The sequence below is a fragment of the Aulonocara sp. 'chitande type north' Nkhata Bay genome, linkage group LG23 (assembly GCF_057382095.1).
Source record: "Aulonocara sp. 'chitande type north' Nkhata Bay isolate Kocher_YH1m ecotype deep benthic linkage group LG23, A_spYH_male_GT1.1, whole genome shotgun sequence".
Classification (NCBI taxonomy): Eukaryota; Metazoa; Chordata; class Actinopteri; order Cichliformes; family Cichlidae; genus Aulonocara; species Aulonocara sp. 'chitande type north' Nkhata Bay.
Window position 1 is genome coordinate 45,284,331 of NC_141365.1, and position 22,028 is coordinate 45,306,358.

A 22,028-nucleotide genomic window follows, 5' to 3' on the forward strand; every position below is an offset into this window, starting at 1 on the left:
ATTTCCCTCCCACAGCATCAGGACCAGGGCTTTTTCTCTCTTTGGTCCCACTAAGAGATTTCCACACAAACACCTCATCAGTGGGACTCTCAGAGCTACCAGCCCTTTGCTACAATCACAAAGCTCTTCATTGAAATCAATGATATCAAAGCTGGAATCAAATGAGTCCAAGTCTTCTGCTGATTCAGCATCACATTCATCTTTGCTCCTTGTTCTGCATCCCCAACATGGACTTCATTCCTTTCCAAGCCAGCCTTGAGTGTCCTTTATTCAGCTCATCCTCTGCTTTACTTTTACACCTGATTTTAGCTGCTTTATCTCTCTTTCAACAAGTTTCTGTGCCTCAATCTTTTTCTTCTCTCCCTCATAACAAGACAGCTTCTTCTGCCTGAGAACATGTTGGAGTGATTTACTAATCCAGGGCTGCTTATTGGGGAAAATACTTCCTGTTTCCAAAGTAATCCCCATTTTTCCCAGAAAGAAATGTCAGTAGAAATCGATGATCTAAGTGAGAACATGAGCCTTTAAAAAGTCCCAGTGGGTGCAGTCAAAGCAGTCCCTCAGTCCCAGTATCGAGTCTTTGGTCCAGACTGGAACAACTGTGTGCCCAGTTTGAGCTCTCTTCAGTGCTGTGACCTGACAGACCCAGAGGGGCCATCACATCACATTTAGAAGCTCCCCTGATGGAGCCACAACACATGTCCAATACTTAGTCTGTCTTGTTGGACCAACTGGAAGAAATGATTCAAGGACTTAGTCACAGAACAGAGATTCAAATCTCCAAAATCCAACTGGCTGCATCAGGACATATAGTCTGAAACTCTGCACAGTTTCCTGTTTGAAGCTGCTTCCTGTTGGCTTCAGCTGTTTGGAGTTTCCATTTTCTAAACTTCTACATTCTGAACCTTCTTCAGCTCTGAACAGATGATGAAACACTGAATGATTTCAAGCACTTTGTCTAATAAACTTACATCTTTCATTCTTTATACAGATTGGACAGCTGTGGTTTGTCAGAGATCAGCTGTGATTATCTGGCAGCAGCACTGAAGTCCAACCCCTCCCATCTGAGACAGCTGCACCTGAGATACAACTACCTGAAGGATCCAGATGTGAAGCAGCTGTCTGATCTTAAGAAGAGTCCAGACTACAGACTGGAGACTCTGTGGTCAGTAGAGTGATGGAGTGAGTGGGTGGTGCTGTCAGCAGTATTGTACTAAACACAGTCAGTATGAAACAAAGATCCAGTGTTTCCTGTAAAGCTGCAGCTTCTCAGTGAAGCTGTGAGAGGAGAACGGTGACAGGCTTCAGGATTGGACACAAACACTTCCTGTTTCTCACCTTTATGGTCACCATAGTAACGGCTGACACGCTCTGATCAAACACTGTCAACAGCCAATCAGCTCTCTGAACAAAGCAGCACGCAGACCAATGACTGCATTGATTTCCAAGTTTAAAGCAGTGAAGAACACAGTCTGTAGGTGAGGAAGAATTTAGTGAGAGCAGATGTTTGGATGGAATTCCTCCAGTTAACAGCTGGAACCGTCCATCTGGATTGTTGGGCTTGTTGTTGGGGTTCCTACAGAGCTCAGAGTGGACACACCAAGGTTCTTCTAATGAATGAAAGTCCAAACTCAAACTAGGAGGGAAAAACATTTTCAGCAACTTCAATAAAAATCCAAAGATTAGAAAAAGTGAAGCAACAATGAGTCCTAGTACAGTCCCAGCACTGACGTCCCTGCTGCTCTTTATACTGGATGTGCTGCATCACTGACTGACAGCTGATGAAGAGTCTCTGGAAACACTCGTTTATCTCCTCTGCTCTTCCTCCTTCTCTCTGCAGGTGGTGGCGATGATGGTAAACAGGACGGTGTGTGTGCTGAGAGAGGAGCAGCTGTGTCCTGATGATCCAGAGAGGTTGAAGCAGCAGCAGCTTGTGTGTAGAGACGCTCTGACTGGGCCATGTTACTGGGAGGTGGAGAGGAGAGCTTCATCCAGCAGTGACTGACAGAGGAATGAAGTGCAGATGACTGTCAGTGCTGCAGAGTGAACTGCTCTGAGAACAGCTCCACTGTCAGACACAATGTAGAGTCCAGCATCAGCCCTGTGTGTCCCTCTGGATCTGACAGAGGATCATCAGTGTATCTGGACTGCTCTGCTGCTGCTCTGTCCTTCTACAGTCTCTGCACAGTCTCTGTCTCACTCTGGAAAGATTTTACAACTTGTTGTAATTACAGAACGTTAATATAATATTCAAACATGTGATCTTCTCTTTATTTCTGAATCTTTACCAAATAAAGAAAAACCAAACTAACAAACAGAAGCTGTCGTGTCCTTTTTCACCACATCTGTGAATCTTTTCTGTGTTTTTCCTCTTTTCCTCCTTCCTGCAGCTCCATCTTCATCATTCTGTGTCCAGTATATGTGAACACGTCCAAAGCATCTGAGCCTCATGTTACCCGTTTGTGTGAGTTACGCCTGTCGTTGTGTTGTGGTGTATAAATAAGGGGCAGGAGACAGCGCTGGATCTCTGAGTTCTTTACTCTCAATTTCTGCAACATCTGCAATATATAGAAATGCAAACCTGTGAGCTGTGTGTGTTGTGCGTCTGCTCGGCCACCTCTCCTCCGGCCGTGCTGGAAGCAGCTGTGCGTTTGACAGTTTTATCGACTCGACAATAATCGAACAAATTAAATGTTCAAAAATATCAACTTAAGCACTTCAAAGTCAACAAAAAGCTTAAAACAATGAAATAATATTTCACTGACAAAACAACAGCTCATAAGAACGATACACAAAATAATACAGAAACAAACAAATAAAAGTTATTAACCAGGATCCATGTTTTTGTCACAAACACTGAATCAGCTGATTCACTCTTTATGTTTCTGAGTTTGTTTTGTGATTATAGTTCTGGTTTCTGTTTCTGTGTCTTCACTGTGTCCCACGTCTCCTTACTTTGGACTCTGTGTTATATTTCCTGTTTTACTTTGACAGTCCTGTGTTACTGTTTCCTGTCTCGTGTGTGTAATTGGTCCCAGCTGTGTTTCCCTCCTGTCTCCCGTTCCCTGATTACTAAACTGCGTCCACGCCGCCGGCGCTCCTCTCCACAGCTGGATTCCAGGATTTCAGAGCATCCAGCTGTGGTGAGTGATGGAGACACTTTCTCTGCTCCCTCAGTAATCAGGACAGTTTATTGAACATCAGAGGACATAAAGGACTGTTTTTCACCTGCCCGTTCTGAACCTGGACATTAAAGACTGCTGGCTTCAAGGACATTAATCCCAGTGTCAGCCAGCCAATAACAGCCTGTGTTTTTCAGCTCTTTAGGAGTCAGAAATGAGAAAGACACAGACTGCTAACCTCTCCCTGCAGGAAATAAGCTCCGCCTCTTCCTTTCCTGTATATGAGTGATTCTGACATGAGACACAATGAGTTTCCTGTTTATTGTGACTTAAAGCGAGCAGCAAAGACACTAAACTGTGTGTTTCCAGCTGAAGCTGCTTTTTGTGTTGCTCCCACAATCCTGTCTAAAACAGTCAGTGAGGAAAACTCAATGTGACTTCAGAGTGACAGAGGTAAGCGACTCATGTTGTAACTGACGTCAGACGCGGAGATTTTGGCGGAAAATTAAAGCGAATGGTAGTTTAGAATTGAACAAATTCCTTTAAGCTTCAGTATTACCAAATACACTTATCAATAGTCTTCTAACTAACAATATTTGTCTAAATCATCTCCAACACCCTGGAGAACAACGGGGAGAGTTTAGAGGCTCTCCAAGTTTACATTGATCAGTGCTTCCAGGATCTTGTGATGAAGAAGGCTCAGAGTGCAAAACCTTCATCAAAACCCACCTGAAGCTGCTGGAGGACACGGTGAAGAACATCGCCTTTGATAGAGTGCATCGCATCGGCCCCATGCGGGCTGCGACCGGGAGACCACGTCCTACTGTGGCCAAGTTCGGCCACTTCAAACAAAAGGAACAGGTGAAAAGTCTCCGTGTCCATCGGTGTTTCTCCACGTCTCTCTTCCTTCTTCGTGTCATCTCTGTGTTTCCCTGCTGCCCTCATGTTTTCTGCTTTGTCTGTTAGTTCTTCCCAGTTTAGGTTGATGTTCACTTCTTCCCTCACCTTTGTTATTTTCACTGTAAATAAATCTCCACTCGCATCTCCACCGCCGTCTGCATCTTGGTCCTCATTCACTCCACCACACGACTGCTGCCCCAGCCGTGACAACGTTTGATGTTTCCTCTACATTTACCTTTAAAAATTATTTACTTTGCCTTCTTTGGTATCATTTGGTATCAGATGGCCGACTTCTAAATGGTCACCATGGTCACCACCGAACTTGAGGAGTTTGCCCCCTCACATATACTAATGTGCCACAAACAGGACTTTAACATCACCAACCATTCCCATGTTATTACGGTGTATCCATATAACTGGCCCACCCTGTACAGTTATGCTTTCATGTTGACATACTGTATTAACACAATTCAGGGAGGATTCTAGGATCAGAGCTTCGGGGGGCTGAGCACCCAGAGAGCTGCCCAGCCAGCCAAGATACACTTTACTCGTCACAATGAGACTTCTTCCCCGTCTCTGTCCCTGCATCCTCCCTGTCCTCATCGTCTGTTGTCTTCGTCTCCTTTATCAGTCATCATAATTTTACCGTCTCTGTGCACGTCTGCAAATTTCTTTATTAAATAAAAAGATTATTAAATCCATCAAGTCTCTCTGTGCCTGGGTCCTCGTCACAAAACATGACATCACTGTTTTGTACTTTTTAACAATTTAATCCCACATTTGTGAAAAAAAAGCAAAACACTTTTTTGAAAAGTCTGTAACAAAACCATCAATTCTGATCAAGGTTATTTAAATGCTGCCAAAGAAGAATGGATTGGAATAAAAAAAATACATATCCTAACCTTAATTACTGGAGGAGAATAATGAATGATGCTCATAGTGAGTAAGAAGTAAACTGAGTGCATATTTTGGACAGAGATTCACTTTTAATGTGTTTGTATAATATAATACAGATGCATAAAAACACTCCTGAAACAGAATAAATTATTACAAATAAATTATTACAAAATATTAAAAAATATTATGGATACTTTTGTTGTTAAAATGTTACCTCTCAACCAAGTTCTGCCTTTTATATTTTTAGTAGTGTGTCACACAAACAGGAAATATTGTCAAAAAAAAGTAAGTAAGTGCTGAAGCACCCCAAAAATGAACCAAAGCACCCCAAAAATGAACCAAAGCACCCCAAAAATGAACCAAAGCACCCCAAAAATGGGTTAAAATCGCCCCTGTTAACAAATAATAGCCCAACAGTCACTTTTATGCTTACTGTAGCTGTTAGCTAAAAACACTAATTTAGCCTAGTTTGCCCTGAATTCAGCTTTGACAGACATGATCGACTGTTTCCAGTAGAATTCCTCGTTGTCATCTTGTTCCCTCTCAGAGCCCCGTATGCTTGCAGAGACCCCTACAGTAGGGAAATGTGCCAAAGAACGTCCAAAACATTGCATTTTAGGTTTATTTATGCCTTACACACAATCCCAACTCTTTAGCTAACTTAACAACTTTGGCTAAAGTCTATAGTTAGTCTTACTCGTTTGTACAACATTTCTGGATCGCCACTGTTTGAAATGATATGACATATGACTCTCACTGAAACAGCAAACTTTGTAGAAAACACAACACTTCTGATTCTCTATCTAGCTGTTTGGTCACAGCTGTAGATTACATTATAAGTGGTTGTTCACTCTTGTCAATAATTACATTTCTAAATTCTATTTGTGCAGTTACATGTAAACAAAGTCCAATATTGTATCTAAATGATTGTGTTATGGTGGGACAGTTTCCAATTTTGTTGTATTATTGTACTAGGTATGACTGTGCAAGAGTTATCTTATCTTCCTTGCTTGCACCACACTCTTTGCAGAAATGTTGCACAGCAGCACTGCATCATGTTATTGTGTTGTATAATATACCAGAACTAATACAAAGCAACATCCATGTACACTATAGGTCCATGCCAATGTGCCCAAATGGGACCTCCATAAATGGTAAGGGGCGCAAAGGCACTTTAAGACCAGTGGGCACACCATCGGTGCACATCCGCTCGGATGCTTTTTTCTATTCATTTATTTCCCTGTTTATTTATCGATGCACAAAAGCAATTATCTCAGAGACACCATCCTCTTAACAGAGACTCAAATCAGGAACCTGCAGATTATTAGTCAGCAGCTTTAACTTCCTGTCTTTGTCTCACTAAACCTTCCACGTGGAAACTTGAGCTGCCCACTCAAGCACAGTAGGCTTTAACTGGCTCTGCTCAAGTCACTTCAGTATCTGAGAAACTGCCTCGATGCATGCCAAAGAACACTTTGACAATACGCTTGTGTTGAGTCAAATCCACCACAAGCATATTCTATGGCAGTTTAATTCCACTCCACATAAAAATAGTCACGTATTATTTCCCCCCACCACACTTCCTGCCAGTAGCTGGTGCCCCCACCCACAGTGCATTAGTGGTTCTCTGTGTTTAGTGGCTCACTCTGGGCGGCTGCTCGGTGGGGCCCGGCCCCCTGGCTCTGTTGGGCCTGTGCTGCGGGTGGGGTGCCCTCAGGTCTCGGCCCTCTGGGCCCATTTACTGCTCAGTAACATTTAATATCTATTATTTACTACTACTTACTAGCCTACTTACTGCATATTATTGGTTGTTGCTGTGGGTTCCCCACTGTGTTGGTTTTTCCTTGTGTTTTTCAGCAGATGATGAAATAGATTTTCAGTATGTTTTCTCTCTTCCTCTCCATCTATTTCTCTTCTTCTCTATTTTTCCCTCTTCTTCTGTTAACTTTCTCCCCAGCTTATCTTTTTTCTTCTTTCCTGACCCCCGTTCTGATTCTAATGACTCAAAATAAAGTAAAATCATCATCAAATATGACTATCAAGTGGACCAGTATAGCAAAAACCATAATGGTGGCAGAGGCCACAGAGCCAAGTGGCAGGATTTTCAACGTTCAAACCAGATAAAAAACAGAAATTAAATGGTGTTAAAAGCCATGAATTAAGGCAATTCATTCACAACATAATTACAAGTTTTACTGGACGTTAATATTTTTCTCTTTTTTCAGTGCAAAACAAACTAACAGTACACATGATGCTGGCAAGTTAAAATGTCAGTGTCTTTTATAGATAGCATGTCTAGCATCATAGTTTTATAGATCACGTAGTCAGGGTAAAAACTCCATCTCTGATTATTATTGTACATGACTGTGACATGCAGTGGCCTCAGCATCATGATGAAGGCGACCGGAGGAGATAGTTTGGTAGACATCGATGTTTTGCCGATGAAGGCTCATGTAGCGGTCCTCTTTGTCCTAAACAACAATTTACACTGTCATTTACATTTAATTAAAGTGCAGCTTAAAAACAGACATAATGCACTGCAGCCTCGGCACAATTAAGTGTAAAACAGAACTATGGAAAACTCACAAACATCTGGCGAGTTTCAGATCCTGTTAAGTTAGTTAGACCTGATCTGTTTTCTCTGTTAGGATAAAAACATCAGAGGTCATGGGGTGAAAAATACCTCAAAAACAAGACTAGCTATGTCTACAACTAATGTGTGGTGTTTGAAAAGAACCTATGAGATACTTTGAACACCACAGTGGCTGCTGTATGCAGTAATGTGCTCAAGTGATTTCAAAGGGTCATTTCATGAGTGCGTCAGTAAAAGTTTTCACCTGCGAGGATTTCTCCTCAGGCTGTAACCACAGGTTATCACAGCCACACTGATGAGTGAAGCAGCAGCAGAAATGATGGGAACTGTAGCCATGAACTTCATGCCAGAAGAATCTCCATCGTCTGTTGAATGTTGCCACACACACAAAAAAAACTTCATTTTGAAAACATGAAAAGTCACGAAATTTGCATTAGCCTGTTATATTAAAGTGGAAAACATGTTTATCTTTTCATTACATTAGAGTTACAATTGCATCATTCAAACATTTCACTGATGAAATAACACCAAAGTTGTGATTGGAGCAGTTTTATAATGAAATTTTAAACAAATTAGCCAGAAGAACAGCTTAAAAACATTCCAGATGTTCATCTCCTGACTGAAACCTTTCATTAATCCGCTGCAGGCGGGAATGACGACCTCAAACCATGTATGACAGAAAAGAAAGTGTTAACGCAGTTCCAAACATCCACCTTGAATCTGCGGTGTGGGTATAAATAGAAAATGTTTTTACCTCTCACAGTCACACTGAGATGGAGAACATACAATCCACCACGAAATCCACACTCACAGGTGTAGTTCCCACTGTCTTCAGATGTTAAGTTGAGCAGGTGGAGAAACACAGTCTCATTTTCTTTGATCAGTGTGAACCTGGAGTCACAGCCATGAATAAAGCCTCGGTCGTAACGATAGAGCAGACGACACTGTTCTCCTCGGCTCCTCTCTGTGCTGATCTCACACAGTATCATCACAGTAATATTCAGAGTTGTTTTGCTGCATATTTGAGTGGAATCGGGTTTCTTTCCAGTTGTCTTCACAAGAGTCTCTATAAATTGTTCCAGTTAAAATGAAACAAAATCGGGATTATAGTTTCTATATATTTGTTGTTGTGGGAAAATCAATCACATATATTATTTCACTAACCTAACTAAAGCTTTCTTCTTAAACACCTGGCTTTACAGCTTTTCTTTTTTAATTATATATATTTACCTTCACTGCTAAAAACCACAAGCAGAAGCAGGAGAAAGCAGAGTTTCCGTGCAGTCATGCTGGTGAGGAAGTAACTGTGGCTGACAGTGTGAGGTAGACTATAGTGAAAGCAGGAAGACTTGCACCCTCCTTATTTCACCTCTTGTGTCTACACTGAAACTTTTACTATGTCTAAAATAGAAGTGCATAAAAGTGGAAGGACAGTAGAAGGTAAACCACCAACATTGTTTAAGCCAGACTGATCTCTCTGTTTATCTGGATGGACATTGTGTTCAAATTATGATGAGATGTTTGTTCAAAAACAAAACTAGTCTGATACAAAGAGTCATGTTTGCCACAGTTTATTGTGTTTGTATTGTATTAAATCTGAGAGCCTGAGTTGGAGTATTATGACTGAATGGTCTCCATTACTGGGAAACAACTATCCAGTGTGAAAAGATGGACGTTTATTATAATATATGAATATTATTATATTAGTATGTCACCTAAAGTTTTATATACTTTAAAATGTTTCATAGAGCTTTATTATCCACTCCCACAGTTCCTGTGCTTCTTGCTGAGCGTGTCTTGTTGTCGTGTTGATGGTTCACTGAGATGATAGTCTGGTAGGAATCACTCGATGGCTGCTGAAGGTTTGTATAGGGCTGATCTGGCTCATCGTCATCCTTTAGAAAAGTGAAATATTTTAGGTATTAATCAAGTTCAACCCGGTCTACCCACACACTCTATTGATCTTTAAATCTCTCCATCTGTTGCCTGGATTATTTAATGTTTCTGCTCATTTCTGTAAGAGCTTCTTCACAAAATAAAGGACACTGAAGTTGGCACTAATAGTATTATAACAATAATCTGTAATTATCTATATAAGTAACATCCTAAAACATAAATGTACATGTTTTACCAAGTCTGCCAGAGCTCATATTATATTTTTACATGCTGTAGTGCCATTTTTGGGAGCATTTCAAGTTGATATACATCAATACAACCATTATAGCCCAAATTCTAATAATATGTCTGCATTAAGTGCACAGTAATTACATAAATTGCAAAAAAATGCAATAAACTACCAAAAAATTGAAAATCGTTTTTGTTTTTTAACATATATTTCTAGTTAGAGAAATTTAAGAGGCTTATCTCTCAAAACTGTAAATACAAAATAGTTGCACAACATAGTTTCCCACCACAGGAAATTTATTTTGAGTGTCTTCATAGTTTTATTTCTGAAATACACCAATTTTTATATAATGCAGGAAAAACAAAAATAAATATTATAATGCAAAATTAATCATCAAAATAAACTATTTCCAGCAGTGCAATATGAGTTCTAAGCATCCCAGAAACGACACAGAAAGTCATAAAGTCAAACATAACTTTTAAAAACACCAGTATAGGCTCATAAGGCCCTGATGGTAAAAAACTACATTTCTGCAAAATGATGTCACTTCCGGTTTCGGGCAGGTCATTGCAGACATGCGATAGTTGATGGATGTAGGAAGTGTTACAAACAGCTGATCGGATCGGCAAAGTTTTCTGGAATATTATGTTTTTGTTCCTGCAAGTACTTTTTATGCAGTTTTTGCAAAGCTTTATGTGGAAGGAAACCGTGACCGAGGACAAGCTGATGGCATCAGATGTAAGTACAACTCCGCTGGTGTCATATGCAAAAAAAGTGATTGCGCTAGCTTGTGTGTTTGCAGTGCTACCGGGATTTAAAAATAGTTACGCAAAACGGAGCGTGCCAGCTCCGACCGGCTTTAAAGGGTTACTGGCAAACTTTTAACTAGCTGCTGTAGATCGTAGCAATAAATTGCTCACCAAACCGTTGGGATTTTCAGGTACAGACACTCCAGATGTTCCTGACCTTAAGCAGCCACGTTGATAAGAAAGGATGTCAGCATTAGTGTAACACTATTCACATTCAAACAGAGAAAAATCAAGTAAGAACATCTACATTTATATTATCTTCTCTCTTAATAATGATAATTATTTTTGGAAGGATAAAAAGTGTTCATTCTAGACATGATGTTTAACATACAGCGAATTCTCATTTATTGAAATGCGATGTTTCCTTTTACTTTCTCTACATCTATATCATCTTTGAATTACTGCAGCAAAAATAGTCTCACCCATTACTTTTCCTCCAGTAGATAAATCCCACAATAACTCCAGTTATAAAGATGATCACAACACCGGGCAGATAAACGGAAAAAGATTTGTCTGCTGAAGTGTGCGCCTCGTTTGTGTCTAAATCATTGAAAAGATGCATTTGTCAGTAAAATCATTTACTTTCATTTCCTGGAAATCAAAACACAAATCAAACACAGTTTACGTCTACTGAAACTCTGAGTGAAGTAATGAAACCCCAGTTTTATAACCACAGAGCTTTAAATATTGTCACTGTGCTCTTTTCTTTTGTCTTCTTCTTCTTCTTTTGCATCTTTTCTGAATATTACTATGAACTGAAATTGGTCCAACTGCTTATATACATTCACTGGCCACTTTATGAGGTATACTTGTTCAGGGTGTAACACAAATATTTCAGTGTTCATTTCATTTGTCGATCACATGTCAGCTTCATCTTCCTGGTTAAATAAAGGTTAATAAAATAATAAAATGTCAGCAAATCAATGCTCAAACAGAGCAACATGGCACATGTTACTGGTCCCAGTGCTTCACAAACTGCTGATCTGCTGGGATTTTCCCACACAATCATCTCTGTTCACAGACAATGGTCTGAAAAATAGAAAATATCCAGTGAGCTGTGATTCTCTGGGTAAAAATGCTGTTTACACATCAAACCTTGAGGCAGAGCGGACCACACTGGATATCACTGCTGTCCTCTAACAACAGCAAGCTGAGGCTACAGTTTGCAAGTCTGGACAACAGAAGACTAAAAAAACGATGCCTTGCCCGATGAGTTGATTTCTAACAGTTCAGACTGCTGGTGGTGTAATGCTCTGTGAAGGATTTTCTTTGCAAACTTTGGACCCTGTAGTGACCACTGAGCATCATTTAAACACCACAGCCTGCCTGAAGGTTGTTGCTGACCACATTCATGTCTTTATGCCCAAAAAATACCCATCGTCTGATGGCTGCTTCCAGCAGGATACCACACCATGTCACGGCGCTCAAATCATGTACGGCCTGCGCAGTCACCAGATCTCAATCCAGCAGAGCACCTTTGGGATGTGGTGGAACGGAAAGTTTGCTTCAAGTAAGAGCAGCTGACGAATCTGCAGCAACTGTGTGATGATGTAATTTCAATATGTCTTGAGAATCTTTGAGGAATGTTTTTAGCGCCTTGTTGTGCCACAAAAAATGAAGACATGTTTGATGGCTGAAGGTGGTCCAACTCGGTTCAAAGATGTACCTGATAAATGAGTCAGTGAGAGTATTTAAACTGCTGTCAGTGAAAATAAGAAGAAAAGAAATGAACAAATTACAAGAATAAAAAACACATAAGCAGGTCAATACAATGCTAACACAGTGCTGAATAACTGTGTCAGATAAAGAAACCAAAATGCATTTACCTTCCACAGTGACACTGATATGGACAATATATGTCCCTTCAGTGTTTGTACACTCACAGGTGAAGTTCCCACTATCAGCTGGTGTTAAACTGGTCAGCTCCAGAAAGGCAGTCTGATTTTCTTTTGTTATTGAGAACCTGGGGTCACATTCCTGAGTAACGTTCTCTCCGTGTCGATACAGCAGATGACACTCTCCTCCTGTGTCCCTCTGTCTTTTGATCTTACAGATAATCAAAACAATAGTAGTCTGACTTTCCTTGTTGCAAATCCGAGTGACATCGTGTTCTCTCCTGACTGTCTTCACAACAGTCTCTGTAAACAGGGACAGCAAAATACGGTAAATACAAGATTCAGCCTGTGTCAGAGAGGACTTTAGTTTCTATATTTTGTGAATGTTAAACCATCTTTTTAATCCCATAATAATGTGTTTAGTTTAAACTAAAAGCAAGGAGGTTATAAATTTAAAAATATTAATAATGCATAATGAAAATAGTTTCCTTGTATTACCTTCAGCATCATGGGACACAGCTAGTGGTAACAGCAAAATCAAGCAAAGTTTTGATACGTCCATGCTTGTTAACATGTCTGTGAGCCACCGACAGTGAAGAGGAAGATGTGCGGAAAGAAACAAGCTGAAGCTTTCCTGGCTAAGCAGACATCAGACTGTTGCCCTTCACGGGGCAAGTGTGAAATGATGTAAAAAGGAAGTGTACTGACAGGACTTTCATATTAAAAGGCTGTAAAGTTGAAACACTGTGCGAGCTCCCACACAAAAAGAAAACAAGCTAATTTTTCTTTATCACAGAGGAATTATTACACTGCTAACTGTCATGTTCGCTGAAGCTGAAGGATGGATAATATTGTAAAAGTAACAACAAAACTACCATTTATCATAACATTATAAGCATTTTAAACTAAAATAGCGTGTGTTATGGTTCAAAATATTGGGGATGGAGACAAGAGGAAAAACCACAATAACAACACTGGTCCGGTCGGGTTGAGTCAAACGATGATTTTAATGAACACACGCGTGGGAGATGGGCACTGATGCAGACAGCCTCAGATCTCAAAATGGTGGAGCATTGCTCAAACTCTTATAGCCTCTGGTGCCTCCACCTTATCATAAAAAGCCTAAACATTCACATGCTTTCTCTCACACAGCGCCTAAGCTACGACCTTGGCTCCCCGTCTATCTGCTCCTGCTGAGATGGGGCAGAAAACTCCAGTATATTCTGTTCTCTTCTAATCAGACAAATAAGACAATAACTTTCTGCGAACAGTATTTCTTATAACTCAGCAGTATAATGCATCATAAAACAATATCATTCATTCACAACAAGTCAGCAGTTTAATGTAATGCAAATCAGTTTAACTAATGCAATAGTTATCAGCTTCTTCTAATTCAGGAGAATAATGCCAACTAAAACTACATAATAATTCACCATCTTTAATTAGGGGTCTAACATGGCATAAAATAATATTATAATCTAATACGTGTTACGTCATCAAACCGCTTCATCCAATCACTCAGATACTTACAAAGTTTTGACTGCATTACCTTTAAAATTTGTACGAAGATGAGCATAAAATGAATAAAACTGACATGCTTGCATTTGTTGTGTAGTGCAACAGGTGTATGTGGCTGAGGGATTCCCATGATGCAATGCGTATTTCTTCTTCAGTCACCTTTCCTACTCACTGTGTGTTAATGCAGCTCTCTGCATTGAATCATACCTGTTATTAATCTCTGTCTCTCTTCCACAGCGTGTCTTTATCCTGTCTTCCTTCTCTCATCCCAACCAGTCGCAGCAGATGGCCCCGCCCCTCCCTGAGTCTGGTTCTGCTGGAGGTTTCTTCCTGTTAAAAGGGAGTTTTTCCTTCCCACTGTCGCCAAAGTGCTGCTCATAGGGGGTCATATGATCGTTGGGTTTTTCTCTGTATGTATTATTGTAGGGTCTGCCTTATAATATTGTTGTGATTTGTCGCTGAGAAAATAAAATTGAATTGAAAATTGAATTGTGAAGGCCACACCAGAAGCCACACAATTGGGAAGTCAGTAACGTCAGACACCAGCATCTTTATTTTAATTTTAATGCACATTTCCACAAACATAAATAACGACACATGTCCCATAAACAATTTCTGGTTAATGTTTTACTGGTGCTGGAGGTCTGTTGGACTGCTGAGGGTAACTGGAGAGAAAATGATGTGTTGTTTTCATTGGACGTTAAGGCGTCTGGGAAGGGATCTCAGACCATTTACATCCTGGGCCATCTGACCTCAGGAAATCACATGATAAGGTGGGGCCAGGTTTCACAATGAGCTCACCCGAAACCCTGGCTGATTAGGACCCACACCCGCTTTCACACCTTGGCTCATGTGATTAGGTAGAGGATCATCAGGGGTCCTTTGTCCCTCTTTGGGGGGAAACTCTCACTGGTTTTAAGTCTGGGACTCCCCACCATTGACCCTTAGAACTGAAGAAGCTTCTCGGATGAGAGGTGAAACGTCTTCAAGCAACTCAAGAAGTCCAGACGCTTTTCCTTCCAAGCTCCTTAGACTACGATGACCTGGATGACTGAGAACCTTCACAGACTTAAGTATTAAATTAATAGTTGGTTTTCATTCTTTGTTTTTAGATATATTTTTTTTCTATTCTTATCCCCTCGTGTATTTAACTGGCCAGTTCAGTCCAATTTACTTTGGGAAATATTTAATCTGAGGTAGGGTTGCACCGATACCGGTATCTGGTATCGGCCTCGATACCGCATTTTCTAAAGTACTCGTGAAAAGTTCCCCGATACCGAGGACTGATACCACGGTCTGAGACCTGTCTATGTTTGAGCGGCATGTAAGGGGTTAATCACAGGCGCCGAGTGCCCGCCCCACAGGCCCCGGCTGCATCTCAGAGCTGGGGGAAGGCGAGGCGAGACAAGTCAGCCGTGTGGAACTATTTCAAAGTGAACGAAGACACGAAAACAAAGGCGGACTGCAAATTATGCTCATCGAAATTGTCCAGAGGAGGCTCAAAAGGTAGCGCATTTAACACAAGTAATTTAATCAAGCACCTAAAATCCCAACACGACAACGAGTACAAAGAGTTTGCCCACGCTTATTTACCCACGCTTATTAGCACAGAGGAGCATAGCTGATGCTAAAGCAGTGGGACGGAAAATAGTTGGGCATTTTAAACATTCCGCCTTAGCCTACTCCCGCCTCGAGGACATTCAGGGACAGCTCAACCAGCCAATAAAGAGACTGCAGCAGGACATACAGACACGCTGGAAGAGCACGTATTACATGACATCAGTCCTATTTTTCCACATATTAATACATTTATGAATTTTGTGCAGGTATAAAGATCGCTTCTTCTCCAACAACACTGCTCCAGAGGCCAAGCTGCACCTGAAGCAGGAGCTTCTAGAGGTGAGGCAGAGGGGAGTCGGGCAGAAGCTGCAGAACCTCCTGCTAAACTGTTCCTCAAGGCCCAGGCTGCCGCTGGCAGCAGGTGCTGCCATTGAGCTCGACACATACCTCGGAGAGGCCCCAAGCCCTCGTGAAGACAGTCCTCTGAAGTACTGGGGTGTCAACAAAATCAGGTTCCCCACTTTGGCTAAAATAGCCTGTAAATAGCTCTCAGCCCCATGTAGCAGTGTGGACAGTGAAAGGCTTTTTAGCTCAGTGTCACACATTATAGATGAAAACAGAAACAGTCTGACTGCTGATGATGCAGAAAAGCTACTTTTCTTAAAAAACCCTGCCACTCACTGTTTCTCTCCATTTAGTGAGTCATCTTAGACTTGATGTTAATACCTACCTCAGTTGCACTGACTGCCACAGTTCTATGTCAGTGGATGTTGTTAGTTTATTCACATATTGTGCACTAAATGGCAAAGATGTTTATTAATGCCCCTTGTGTTGTCCAAAGCAGCAGAGTTTAAAATAAACTGAAAAATACTTGAGTTGCACTGTCACTGTTTACATTTTTTTATAATTATTTATTCTGTAATATGTTGCATACAACATGCTTTTATTTTAAATAAATGTTCTTAATTCCAAACCAGTCCCTTGTTTGTTTGTTGTTAAATTATAGGACTAAAGCTGTTACCTGTAAATTTAAATCGTGTTTTTATTAAGTACTCGGTATCGGCGAGTACTGAAATGCAAGTACTCGTACTCGTACTCGTTTTCAAAAAAGTGGTATCGGTGCATCCCTAATCTGAGGTAAACATTTTGCTTTTCATTTGACCCCTGACCTGTCTGCTGTAATGCAGGAGGCAGGTTTATGACCTATACTGCAGACAGACACCACAGGAAGCCTTCCTCCATGTTTTCTTTACAGTAATTGATTCAGCCAGTTTAAGTCTCCTTTGTTTTTGTGCATTAGATCACTGTGTGGGTTGTGTTGAGTGGTTATGTATTTGTAAGTAGCCATTATGACTTGACTAGTGGTGTTTATCTCTTTTAAGGGTCTAGTATCATCAGTTAATTAGTTTTTACACTTTGCAGGCACTTTGCTGTAAATACAACAACACTGCTGAAAACTCTAATTTAAATAATTACTACTGATGCACCTATCAAATAAACTAACATTTGCACAGGTGTTGAAATGCTGGACTCTTCCGCTCCTAAATCTGTGGCAGAGAAAAAATGCTGCAGGGGTGTTTTTTTTTTACATGATATGTAAGAAAAATAAGAAAAAGAAAGAAACCCTGTGATTTTAATGTGAATGCATTACTGACATCTTATCCAAACACACATTGTGCACACTACTTTATCCCCTATTACAACTGCAGCTTTTATTAGTGCATGTTCACGGGACTTCTGATTCTATAGGGTCTTGACAAAAGTCTCTGCAATCAATTGATTACAATCAAGTGATTCAATTGAAACATGGAAATCAGCATTTCACCATTTTATACTATACATACATGTTTTGCTTTCAAGACTGGACAGGAGTGGCATGTGGGCGGCATTGTAGAGTGTGTTGACAGGAGGAAAACTTACACGCTCAGTAAATCACCCCCGTCACTACCTAAACCTCAAAGTCTCTAAACAGGAAGTGCATCTGCATGAAAGCTTCTGTTTTATATGCAGACAGATGACCTTTTGATGTAAAACCTTTCTCTGTATCTAGAGAAACACTTTAACTATATATTCAACTATATAGTTTAACATTTGGTCCGTAACTATCATTTAAAAACAATAAAAAGGTTTAAAAGAATATACATAGGCGGCTATAAAGACTGCAGGTCAAACATCGTGCAGATACAGAAGGACCTCCTGGGGTCCAAAATGTCGCACTATTACAGAGCAATGCTTACAATAGTCTTGCATGGTTAGCCAGTTAGACAGATGCAAATGTTAAAGTGCTAAAACAGACATGTAAATAAAATACAACATCATGTTAGCAGCTTATTGGTATTAATGTCTCTTAAAGCTCTCCATGACCTAGCTGCATCTTAACTCTCTGAGCTGCCACAGTCTTATAAACCCACCCGCTGTCTCAGGTCAGCTGATCAGCTGTTCCTGAATGTTCCCAGGACTGAGCGTAAACTTAGAGGACATCATGCTTTTGCTGCAGCATCTCTGAAACTGTGACACGATCTGCCTTTAGAGATTAGACAGGCTTCTTCTCTGCCTGTTCTTAAATCACTCCTGAAAACTCATCTCTTCACCCTGACCTTTGACACCTTGTAAGATGTTGGTTTTTAGTTTGAGTTTTTTAGTTTATTTTTGCTGTTTTATCTTGTTTTGAAATATAGGGCTGTTTACATTTTTTATGTATTATGTGTTTTATTTTTTTACTGTTATGTTTTATTCTATTGTTCTTAACTCATTTACTGTACAGCACTTTGGTTTTGTCCTGGGTTTTTTAAAGTGCTTTCTCAATAAAGATGGATTGGATTGGACTGGAAGATAAACACTTTAGTTTGCAGTACTGTGGTGAGTTCACAGTAAAGCACTGTGTTGGACTGGCGCACAGTGATTGTGGCGTTCATGGTCAGTGTTAGGTTATCTCAAGTACAGTGGATTCATTTGCATTTAAGCTGATGATGCTTCGATTAAGTCATCAAATTTCACCTTTATATCAGCTCTATAAGCCAATTCTCAGGATACTGTTAGTGTAGGAAATGGAAAGACAACCAAGATATCTGTGAAACGTCTGCTTACATCTTGAATTCAGCTCCGGCGTATGTGGTAAGTTGTTAATGAGTGACTTTAATTTATTATTTGTTCACATGTGGCTATACACTCTACTGAGAATAAGCATACTGTCATGATATGAGTGGATCTTCAAAACAGACATCAAAATAGTTCATGGAGAAAATAAGTATAAAAAGTAAAGATCTTATTAGGAATAATACTGTTTGGAGAGTTATAACCATCATAATCAACCGAATCATCTCAACACGTATTTGCTCAAAAATGTATTTATTACCACAAACATGTATTTAATTATCAACAAAAGGAAAATCAACAGTTTCTAGAACTCCAACAGGGGCAGGACTTGGAGGTACTGGGATTTCAGGAGGCAGCAGAATGGTACACTGGTCAGTGTCATTATTATTGACCTGTGATGGTGGATGGCCTTGGAGGGAGCTGAGAGGTAACTCAGACCTCTTGTCTTCAGGACACGTAAAGCAAACATACTCCTTCTCAGCAGCTGGAGACTTAGAGACATCCCAACTCATCAGCCTCATGCGTTTGGGCATCAAATGTTCCTCTTCATCATTAACAGAAAAAGCAGTAGAATATCTGCGCTTTCTGCAGAGACCTAACTCTGCAGTGGGTGGAGGTCTCGGAGGCAGAGGAACATCGCTAGGACACATGAAAAACGTCACGTCATCATCCAGGGATGTATGATCGTTTTTCAAATCTGGATGCATGATCTTGTCTGTGTCCTTTGCATGAAAGCTGGCATCAGCAGGTGGAGGATTTGAAGAAACTGGTACATCAGAACTCATCAGCCTCATGCGTTTGGGCATCAAATGTTCCTCTTCATCATTAACAGAAAAAGCAGTAGAATATCTGCGCTTTCTGCAGAGACGTAACTCTGCAGTGGGTGGAGGTCTCGGAGGCAGAGGAACATCAGTAGGACACATGAAAAACATCACTTCATCATCCAGGGATGAACGATCGTTTTTCAAATCTGGATGAATGATCTTGTCAGTGTCCTTTGCATGAAAGCTGGCATCAGCAGGTGGAGGATTTGAAGAAACTGGTACATCAGAACTCATCAGCCTCATGCGTTTGGGCATCAAATGTTCCTCTTCATCATTAACAGAAAAAGCAGTAGAATATCTGCGCTTTCTGCAGAGACCTAACTCTGCAGTGGGTGGAGGTCTCGGAGGCAGAGGAACATCGCTAGGACACATGAAAAACGTCACGTCATCATCCAGGGATGTATGATCGTTTTTCAAATCTGGATGCATGATCTTGTCTGTGTCCTTCGACTGAAAGCTGGCATCAGCAGGTGGTGGACTTAGGAGCTCACATGCAGGTGCGCTGATAGGTCGGAACATGAAAGCGGGAACTTCATTGTCCAGAGCACAACGGTCTGCACTGGATGAGCGTGGGAGCTTCTCCTTTGCCTGTGGAGGAGGCAGACTTTGACTTTGTGTTGCAGAGGAACATTCAAGTCATCTGACGTTTTGCTCTGTTACATATTATTATTGTTGTTGTTGGATTTTTCTTTAAAAATTCACACGATTTAATGTTTAGAAACAGACACAGTGAAGGGTAACTTACCACAGCTCGAGCCATTTTAGGCGTCTGTCAAGGCAAAGACGCAGGATTTGGTTTCTCTATGTAAGATTACAGGACAGTTGTCAGTTTCATTTTCAAGTCAGTTGGATAAATTCATATCAAACTTCTCAAACTGTATCATTAAAGCATTGTTTAGGTGGACAAATATGAAAGATATGAAGATAAAAACAGTAACAGCTGGCAATCAAGGGAAAACAACCTTACGAAAAAGGTCTTAATCATTATTGTTTTAAAGTAAATCTTTCAGTCCTTACTTCAGTGATTGTTTGAAGTCTCTGTGCTTGTTGTCAGTCGCAGATTTGTGTAAAATATTTGCAGTTTGTGAATAAAGTTTGCAGGAGCTCCAAAGTTTGTCTGTTCAATACCAAAGTAATGAGGAGACTGAGTGCAGGTTTGGAATCCTCAGTGACAGAAGAATGCAGCAATGTTTGAATTTGAATTTGTTATTGTTTTATTAACAACAACTACCAGGATCATACCATAGCAACACAGTGATGCCCAATCAAATGTCAGGTACAAGGGATAGCCCACATACACATCCAACAGCACAGTAAAGCAATGGGCACCAATGCCACCAGTCAGGCCTTAAAAATACCTGAGTTATATAACAGCACACTGACAGTGTCTCATCCAAAAATATAAAATGTATAAATACAGTTAATATCATTTTCATTTAAATTTTATTTAATTCTCTTCATATAGTGCCAAACAGATGTCTCAAGTCGTCACTGTTACAACATAGATAAACATGAACATGAAATCCATTATTTAATTCTCTTCCATTCACTCCAGTTCAATTCAATAGCTATATAGATGGATAGACAGATACTGTATTATATACTATATTGATTCCAAATGGAGAATTAATGTGTTATATCACCAGGATAATGAATTCAAGTAGTACAATCTCCAATAAACAGACAACACAGTTAAAGTTCAAAGTGCAATATGTGCAGGATCCAGGCTTTATATTGTAAGATGCAAAATGTTTATATATACATAATATTGTTGAAAAAATAAAGAAAGTTAAAAATCAAAATAAGTTTATTGTCACTGTGGCTGATGTGATTGCAATATGAACCCAGAAGCAGACAAGGGAGAGATGGACCTGAATCTTAACAAAAAAACAAACCATTTATTAGGTTGAAAAACACGAACACAAAACAAGGCCCAGCAAACAGGAGCGGAAACTAAAACGAAAACCTATCCTGGGAATAACTCGGTATGACTATGACAACTATGACAAGAAAAACATGAACATAAATCCGAGGAGGTGCATGCGAGAAACTCTGATGAAAAAACATGAACATGGACCTAAACAGAATCAGGAGATAACCTGAAACCCGGAATAACGTGAACGGAGGAAAACGCACCAACACTGCCCAGAGGAAGACAGCGGACTTAAATACACAGAAGAGAAAGGAGGGAAGTGGAAACACAGCTGACACAAATGAACCTGACACCACAGGGGAAGCAAAATGAAACACACTGAACATGGAAACACAACCCTTTCATAATAAAAGACGAAACAAGGAGAGACGTGGACGTGTGATGGGCTGAGTTGCCAAATGGCTGGTAGGCTTTTAGCTAGGCTTTAGCTTCAGCCAAGTGGAAGCTAAATTGGCTAGTCATTCATATGTAAATTAGGTTGTTACCTGAGAATTCTGGAGGGGAGTGGGGGTGTGTGAATGATTGCTGATTTCTAACTGCCAACTGCCTCTTTGTTTGCCTGGGGGGGAGCTGCTAAAAGCGGTGAACTTCCTTTTGTGTTCGTCTTGATGCATTCTCAATCATCCAGGAAATTAAATCTCCAAAAGTCACCAACTTGGAGTGGTTAGTTTCCTGAGCCACAAGGAAACTTGTGTTTCAGTTTGCCATCTTAGGGAGAAGGAGGATCATCACAGTTTTGGTGGTTGTATGAACTTAGAATGCATAAACTAATAATTTGTTTTAATTAAAAAACTTTCCCTCTGTCATTTCCTGAGT

At 40.3% G+C, this 22,028-nt stretch overlaps 3 protein-coding genes across 4 annotated transcripts in view; 1 reads left to right on the forward strand and 2 right to left on the reverse strand.

Moving 5' to 3' along the window:
• Positions 1–22,028, forward strand: part of LOC147302753 (NACHT, LRR and PYD domains-containing protein 3-like) — a 135,532-nt gene that overhangs the window by 38,948 nt on the left and 74,556 nt on the right. The window lies entirely within an intron of this gene.
• On the reverse strand, positions 9,255–12,855 carry LOC147302754 (uncharacterized). 2 transcript variants are annotated; one of them, XM_086284526.1, is made up of 5 exons: positions 12,780–12,855; positions 12,273–12,584; positions 10,870–10,986; positions 10,558–10,616; positions 9,255–9,407 (listed from the first exon to the last, which is right to left on the reverse strand). In XM_086284526.1, the coding sequence occupies exons 1-5, from the start codon at positions 12,853–12,855 to the stop codon at positions 9,255–9,257; spliced, it is 717 nt and encodes a 238-aa protein (XP_086140652.1). The 2 variants fall into 2 exon arrangements, with proteins under 2 accessions (XP_086140652.1, XP_086140653.1); XM_086284527.1 differs by having other exon boundaries at positions 10,558–10,603; positions 10,869–10,986.
• LOC147302755 (uncharacterized) lies at positions 18,728–20,039 on the reverse strand. Its single transcript, XM_086284483.1, has 2 exons — positions 20,025–20,039; positions 18,728–19,867 (listed from the first exon to the last, which is right to left on the reverse strand). Exons 1-2 carry the CDS (start codon positions 20,037–20,039, stop codon positions 18,728–18,730), a joined length of 1,155 nt encoding a protein of 384 aa, XP_086140609.1.

Excerpts from the sequence above, each read along its gene's own strand:
- LOC147302754 (XM_086284526.1), bottom strand. The coding sequence starts at position 12,855 with ATGTTAACAAGCATGGACGTATCAAAACTTTGCTTGATTTTGCTGTTA. Across the intron at positions 12,585-12,779 it reads TGTGTCCCATGATGCTGAAG|AGACTGTTGTGAAGACAGTC; the intron begins GTAATACAAGGA and ends CCCTGTTTACAG. Across the intron at positions 9,408-10,557 it reads CTGAAAATCCCAACGGTTTG|GATGACGATGAGCCAGATCA; the intron begins GTGAGCAATTTA and ends ACTTTTCTAAAG.